Source organism: Sinocyclocheilus rhinocerous, unplaced genomic scaffold (genome assembly GCF_001515625.1).
Source record: "Sinocyclocheilus rhinocerous isolate Xijiao unplaced genomic scaffold, SAMN03320098_v1.1 scaffold954, whole genome shotgun sequence".
Classification (NCBI taxonomy): Eukaryota; Metazoa; Chordata; class Actinopteri; order Cypriniformes; family Cyprinidae; genus Sinocyclocheilus; species Sinocyclocheilus rhinocerous.
The window spans coordinates 230,750-239,069 of record NW_015644642.1 but is presented as its reverse complement, the minus strand read 5'-3'; the positions used below and the strand labels follow the sequence as shown (position 1 = coordinate 239,069).

The following is an 8,320-nucleotide window of genomic DNA, read 5'->3' as shown; positions in this document are numbered from 1 at the left end:
CCATAACGGATTAAAACTGTTGAATAAAATATAAAGTAAGGTGGAAAATAAGTATAGTTAATATTGCTATTTAAATATGACAGGCTCGTAACTCCTAAGACATGGGAAATACAGTTGCAAATGGACTTTGGTTTTTCATTTGAAATTTGGCAGTCACTGTGCATTCGCGAAAGCGAAGATGCAAACGGTAATGCAGGATTTGCAATTGCATTTGGATTATGTCACAATTTATGCGTCCACATATTGAAAACGCAATTGAAAATACAATTTTCTATTCTATTTGAAAATTGTCCGGAAAATCGTTCCATAGAGATGCTTCAAGGCTGGGCCAAGCTTAACATTTTTTTATGAAAATATCCAATCATTTTTATTAAAGAATGCTAAATATTTTAATAAATAGAGGTAAGAAATACAACCTTGAACAAACATCCAAAGCACTGAAAACTACAATCAAGAGCTGCTGGCTGCATCTGTGGAGTGTTTTTGTGTCTTTGACAGTGCTGCTCTCTGATTTAAGCCAAGGTTACACCACAAAGTCCTCATCTCTCTCTCATCTCTTATCGCTGCGTTTTTCCGACGTGTTGCTCAGCAGGAGAATATCCTGCATGCGGTGCTGCAAAGAGACTTCGGGTTCATGCATCATTCAGTCTGAATCGCTGCTTTCTTCCCTGCTGAGTTTACTGCACAGGATCAATGTATTTGGATTCAACAGATCCACAGGTTTCAATTCTTCACTACTTACTCTTTAATGAACAACAACTATAGGTAAAAGAATCGCAAATAAACTCAGGAAATATAGCAGGTCAAACAAAAACATCAAAAACCTTCCAGCTTCAGCAGAAAATGGCCAAAGAACCTGTCAGACAGCAAACTCAGTTGTAAATTACAGCGATAGCAGTGAAATATCTGATAGCCTGATGTAAACACAGCAGAACTCAAAGGATATAATCACTTTGATGATACTTTTATCCCACAGACCCTGTAGGTATTAAGATCAAAAAACGTCTTGTCTCTGGACTGAAATTGTTAAGCCTTTGACAGCTCCAATGAAACGGAGTTGTAATGTTTCTGGCTGCCATCAGTCCTTCCAGCACATAAAGCTCACAGCAGAGTAATGCTCATGTCAGCAGGTACGACTGCAGGTCATTTCTTCTCTTTGTTCTGCTCAGTGTATATTGGTTTGGAGGCAATAGAGAAAACTGTACAGCAGCAATCCTGCTCCGAGGCGGTTAAATGTCAGGGATGCTTCAGTCAATATAGAACAAAAATCCCATTCATTTTCTTCAACGAAATATTGATTTTTAACAATTCCTTTAAAACCTTTTAAGACAGAAACACCATGAGCTCCAAGGTTATTAATAGCCGGCAGTGACCACCTACTCCCATGAAGCTTTGTGAATTGATTGATTGAATCAAAACGCTCTTCCTAGACTCTAAGCTTTTTATATGTTCTATATACTTATATATCATTAGTTTGAAGTAAATTTAAAATATATTTTTAGATATATATATATATATATATATAAATTGAATTTGTTTTCATAATAAGTTTGAATTCAGTAAGTAAAACGATTTTTATTCAGCAGTGATGCTTTATATTGGTCAAAAGTAAATAGTAAAGACATTTATAATTAATAAAAAAATGTATTTCAAATAAAATTAAAATTTTCTATTTATCAAACCTGAAAAAAATGCATCATGATAAAAATATTAAAAGAGTAGACTACAATGCCGGCTGTTCTGATTCAAAGACTGTAAGTAAGTAAGTAAGTAAGTAAGTTTTTATATTTAAAGAGTTTTATATTTAAAGCGAGTTTTTTGGGCAGTGTAGAGTAGGGCTTGTTGTTTGTCATTTCTCCGATCACAAATGCAGACATGGTTTTATGTTTATGCAGCGCGATGCAACGCAACGCGTAAAAAGACAGTATAAGTCATTATAATCCATAATTATGTCCCCACTGGATGCAACAAATGCCTCGTTTATAATGGGTTTTCATGTTTTTGAATCATCGCTCCGGCCAGACAGGGCATCACAGTATGGTGAGGGGCGTAACATTTCCGTCACACGCTTGAGGTATTCGGCCAATCACAAAGCACTGGATAGCTGGCCAATCACAGCACACCTCGCTTTTTTAGAACGATGAGCTTTGTAAAAATCTACGCGTTTCAAAAAGGCGGGGCATAGAGGAGAAACAATAATGTACAGTATGTGGAAAATAATGTGTTTTTTGAACCTTAAACCGCATAAACACATTTCATTTACACCAAATACACAAAATAATGTTCCTTTTAACAGCATCATATGACCCCTTTAAGTAGCACAACCGTTTTTAACATTGATAATAACAGTTATTATAGTTAACTAAAACTAAAACCATAAAACACCATAAAAATACTTGAAATAAAATGAACTATTTTTATATTATCTATTTTTACGAACTAAAGAAATATTTTTTTATCTTGTTTTATTTCAGCTAGTTTCCAAAGCAACATTTTCTTGTTTTCTTTTAGTTTATCTTGATATACTGAAATAACTAAAACTGAAACTATATATATATATAATATATATATATATATACAAAACACAGTAAAATTACTAAAACTTTAACAAAAATTGAAATGAAAAGAGAAACTATAAAAATAAAATTGTATTCAAGATATTAGTAAAAGCTATAATAGTGTTAGTAAGAGCAGCAAATTAGCATATTAAAATGATTTCTGAAGGATCATGTGACACTGAAGCCTGGAGTAATGATGCTGAAAATTCAGGTTTGATCAGAGAAATAAATTACATTTTAAAATATATTCAAATAGAAAATAGTTATTTGAAATTGTAAAAATATGTCACAATTGTACTGTTTTACTGTATTTTTGATCAAATGCATGCAGCCTTTATGAACATGAGACTTCTTTCAAAAAACATAAAAAATTGTTTAGTTTTGAATGTTAGTGTATATAAATATATAAGTGCTTTCAGTAGCTGTCAGAGTGCTGAAGTGAAAGCCACCGTTCTGTCAGTAATATCTGGACAGGACTGGGTCAACAACATGTGTAAGTGAATCTGAAGCATCTCAAAAAATTGTAGACAGCTCTGAATCAAAAAAGGCCGGTGCAGGAATGTGTTTGCTTGTCAACGTGCGTTATCTGTGTGAAATACCTCTGAGATTTGTAGTTATCAGCAATGAGGGATTGCAGTGATTATAGGGGTTTAAACTGATCCACAGGGTACTAATTAAAATCTGAACAGACATTCATGAGTTATGAATGCAGTCAAGTCTCGTTTGCCCTCATTGAATGGAACATGAAGGTGTAAATTTGTGAAAAAGATAGCGAGAAACAATCAGATCAGTTCCTCAGCGTAATGAATGGGTTTAGCTGCCAACAGCAATTATTTATCAGCAATTACTTAATAGCATAAACAGATATTTGCTGATTTACTATTGACCAACTTTATTCATTAATTAGCAAGATGGAGGCATCTACTCATTCAATAATGTCAGTAGCCAGCTGGCAAACCAGTTCTGCAGACCCAGCAATCAGCAACTTCTTGAATGTGCTGAAGTTTCTCACACTGCTGTATGTAGGATTCACTCAGCTGTGGCACTTACAACTCAAGCTGTTCACAAGAGCAAGTGCATTTCCACTCTGTGGTTTGGAAGCTAGAAATTGAGTTTTCAGGGCTCAGAAAGAAGGATTTTTTCCCTGCTGGCCCAGAACACACATACAGCCCGATCTCATGGCAATTCGTACATATTTTACGAGGTGGCTAATTTGTACGACCTCACTCATACAATTTTTTTTGCTAAATCGTACGTATTTTACGAGTTGCACAATTCGTATAAATTTGTACAAATGACCTACACTTAACCCCGCCCCTAAACGTATCCGTCACTGGGGTGTAGACAAATCATACAAAATTCATACGAATTAGCCACCTCATAAAATATGTACGAATTGGTCGTGAGATGGCGTTGACACATACCATGCATTTATTGATTGATTGATTAATTTACTTATTCACTTATTTTACTCTTTACTTATTTATTTAATGTATTTATTTACTTAACTGTTCTATTTTTTACTCATTTACTTAATTATCTTTTTAAAGTATATATCTTTTGACTTTTTAATGTATTTATTTATTTTTAAATGTCTATTTTATTTTTTAGATGTATGTACTTTTATTTATTTAGAAATATATTTTATATTTGCTAGAAATCATTTCTAGCAAATATGAAATGTGTTGCTAAATGTTGTTTCATTTAGTTTGCTTCTCTTTATTTATTTATATAATTTATTTACAGTTCTTTTTATTTATTTACTTAATTTATTTCTTTTTTGTATTTGTTTCTTTATAATTGATTTAAACTTCAATATGCTTATTTATGTTTACTTTTAAAATGTACATACATACATTGTACATACATGCTAGAAATACCTGCATTTTTTCATAAAATGGTGTTTTCTTGACAGTTTATTTTTTTCTTCAACATTTAAATTTTTTTTACAATAATAGATAATTTACCAAAATAAAATTTGAGACAAGGAGGAAATGATACATATACATATTATATGAATATGTGATAATGAGCACACATAAATATGTCATAATGAGTGTTCAAAATCATCCAGAACATATTTAAAAAAGTGTTGATAAAGATTATTGCAAGTTTTACAATAAAATACTATTTCAGTTTTTTTACTTCAAAATTTCATTTATTTCAAAATTTAGTCGTAATCTAATCAATTCTTCACTTGAGGGTACATGATTTCTCAATATTTTGTATGCAGCATAACAACATACTCTAAAACTTATGTTTTGCCCCTCTAGGAAAATTAGTTCTCTACAGCAACATTTAATTTAGCAGTGAAATCTGCTCTCAGAGCTGTAAGAGCTGGACAAGTACTTTTCTGAATGTAGAAAGTCCTCTGAGCTTTTGATCCGGCATAATGGCGAAATATATCACGCTTATGGGTGACTACTGAGCCATGGGCCTTGGCTTATAACACTGGTACATCATTGTCAGTGTTCATAAACCGGTTGTAATGAAATTGCTTGCTCACCTGGACACTGGAGAAATGGTAAGAGGAGCTCTACTACATCTCAATATGTCTTGACTACATAGTGGACATATATACAGTATGTAACGCTGTATATTCTACTGGGAAATTACTAGGTACTTTTCTATCAAGTGACAGCACATGGACACATGGATAGATGAAGGAGAAGAACATTTTTGCATCTTTTTTTGCAAATAAACAATTTTTGTCTTCACAGTATTCATGAACACAGCTATTCCCATCGCAGCAGTTCTCGTTGTAAGTATAAAACATTATTATTCTGTTTTTTATTGAAACTATAAACATACAGAAGTTGAAAAGCTCCCGTGTGTTTGTTTCAGACGTTCGTGGCTCATGTTCATCTGTCGGATGATGCAGATCTGTCCCCCGCTGTGGCCTTCGCCTCTCTCTCGCTCTTCCACATACTGGTCACTCCTCTCTTCCTGCTCTCCAGTGTCGTCCGCTCCACCGTCAAAGCCCTGGTCAGGTCAGTTACAAACCACTGATTGATAAAATCAAATATGTTAAATATTAAGAATTGTATAAAGAAAATTAATTAATAGCAGCAAACTAGGTTTGGAATCAGATCCTTTAACAATGCAAGGTCTGACATAATGATAGTTGACATGAAGATTGTGTGTGTGTGTGTGTGTGTGTGTGTGTGTGTTTGTGTGCTTGTTTCCACACTGGGGTAAAAAAATAAATAAAAATAAAGTTGCTAATTGCAACTTTGGTAGCACTTTACTTAAAGCCTTTAATGCATTATAAAGGGTTATTAAAGGGTATAATGCAATATAATTATTTATAATGTGCATTGTAATACATTATATCTTTTCATAAATAATTATAAGCAAATTTAAAATGCATAGTGTAACAATGAATTGATAAGTGTTATAAAGTATTAACTGTGGTTACAATTATTCATGAGACTGTACAATACATTTTAAGGTGCATTACAAGGCATAATTAATGCATTAAAACTACTTTTATAATGCATTATAAATAAAGGCTTTAAGTGAAGTGTTACCGCAACTTTTTTATCTCACACTTCCAAGATATAAACTCATAATTGGGAGAACAAATATCAGAATGGTAATAAAAAGTCACAATTACCTTTTAAATTTTTTATTCCATAGTGAAGACAAAAAAATATATATATAGAATTATGAAATTTAAACTCATATTTCAGAGGAAAAAAAATCTGAATTATGAGTTTATATTTAGCAATTCAGACTTGTTTGTTATTTTTATTTATATATTAGTTATCTTTTTATTAAGTGGCAGAAAAGGACGTCCATAGCGACTACCTACATAAAATGACAATTACACCAGATGACTTAATAAAATATAAACTATCAATCAAATGACAGAAAACGTAATAGATTGTGTACAACAGGTTTTAGCAAAGTTTTGATCATGCTGATAATTTTGAGATAGTAGGCTTTATAGGGTTAACATTAAACTTATATTTTCCTTTTTTATAACCCAGACTTCTTCTGCTGCACCAATTACATGGTACAATTTACGGCTTAATCAGCGGCTTAAACAGTCGCTCTGCATATGACAGTGATTTACAGCCAGCAACGCAGGTTCAGGATTTACAGGTTTTAAATAACCACCCAGGGATATAATGAATCGTCCCCATGTGTTTCTCATGTCAATGTGTGATAAATCACGTCACATCAGCCGTGCGCTTCTTCTCTTCTCATCGCAGATGCACTCTCCTGTGAAGAAGAAATGTGTGTCTGTGAGCCTCAGGTTCAGTCTCATCAACCCAGCCATGTGGAACACATTTAGAGAGGGAAGGCTGTATTTATAGTTAACAAGCAGGTCATAGATCAGTGCTGCCTGGAAAACACGCCACATGTGCCACCGCTCTCAATATATGACATGAAGGAAATCGACTGGCTGCTAGTGATCAACATTTTTCATGATAGCATCAGCTGTTTCCAGTGACTTTACAATATTATCTATTTGCAACAAAACACTCTAGACTAGAGAATAAAATGCATCTGTCTGACATCTCTAAGTCTTGTTTCTCTCCGGATTTATCTTCTGCATGTTGGGCCGTGGTAGTATTTCAGACTGGAATTGAATGGCGAGCAATAGACAGAGCAGGTTTTCTCACAAAGAATGATTTCCTTTCAGTGAATAGAGCTATACTGGGATAATTGCATAACTCAGTGTGTGATATTATTGGTTAAAGAGAGGTATATACTTTAGTCCTGTTTTATTTTCTAGGAAGGATGTCACAATGCCACCAAACTGGAGTTATTTCTTGACATTTGAGCAAATAATTGGCATATATGTAGAAAGTCCAGTTGTAGTGATTGAATATAGAATGACATACTGTATTGTTTTCTTCTGGCCAGTGTTCAGAAGCTCAGCGAGTTTTTCTCCTGTGACGAGATTGGAGGTGAACAGGAGCCCAGAGCGACTGTCCTGCCCAATTCAAGCAATCACAACAAGTATCAAGCCCTGGTAAGTGAAGTCAGTTCACCGTAAACATTTATTCACATCAAGAATGAAAGAAATGGCAGATGAAATGTAACACCATGACCTGAAAATTGTTTTTTTATGTCTTTATTAAATTAATGAAAATAATGTATTTATTCAATAAAAAAAATGCATGAATGGAAATGTGACCTTTCAAAAAATCTTGATGTGTATAATAAATATACTGCGCAAAAAAATTTAAGGAACACTTTGAATACACATCAGATCTCAATGGGGAAGAATATCATGCTGGATATCTATACTGATATGGACTGAGTAATGTGTTAGGAACGAAAGGATGCCACATCGTTTGATGGAAATGAAAATGATCAAGCTACAGAGGGCTGAATTCAAAGACACCCCGAAAATTAAAGTGAAAAAATTATTCAGCAGGCTAGTCCATTTTGCTGAAATTTCATTGCAGCAACTCAAAATGGTACTCAGTAGTTTGTATGGCCCCCACATGCTTGTATGCATGCCTGACAACGTCGGGGCATGCTCCTAATGAGACAACGGATGGTGTCCTGCGTTGTTTCCTCCCAGATCTGGACCAGGGCATCACTGAGCTCCTGGACAGTCTGAGGTGCAACCTGGCGGCGAAACATAATGTCCCAGAGGTGTTCTATTGGATTTAGGTCAGGCGAGGGGGCCATTCATTCAATGGGATTTCCTCCTGATACCTAATGGCAGTCAGGGTGCCACTGTCTAGCCTGTAGAGGTCTGTGCGTCCCTCCATGGATATGCCTCCCCAGACCATCACTGA

At 34.3% G+C, this 8,320-nt stretch overlaps 1 protein-coding gene across 1 annotated transcript in view; it reads left to right on the top strand.

Annotated features, from left to right (window-relative positions):
• Positions 1 to 8,320, top strand: part of abcc8 (ATP-binding cassette, sub-family C (CFTR/MRP), member 8) — a 78,582-nt gene that overhangs the window by 29,775 nt on the left and 40,487 nt on the right. Inside the window, exons 12-14 of the mRNA XM_016576562.1 lie at positions 5,279 to 5,319; positions 5,403 to 5,548; positions 7,434 to 7,542. Coding sequence (XP_016432048.1) covers positions 5,279 to 5,319; positions 5,403 to 5,548; positions 7,434 to 7,542 — 296 coding nt within the window. The remainder of the gene's footprint in view (positions 1 to 5,278; positions 5,320 to 5,402; positions 5,549 to 7,433; positions 7,543 to 8,320) is intronic.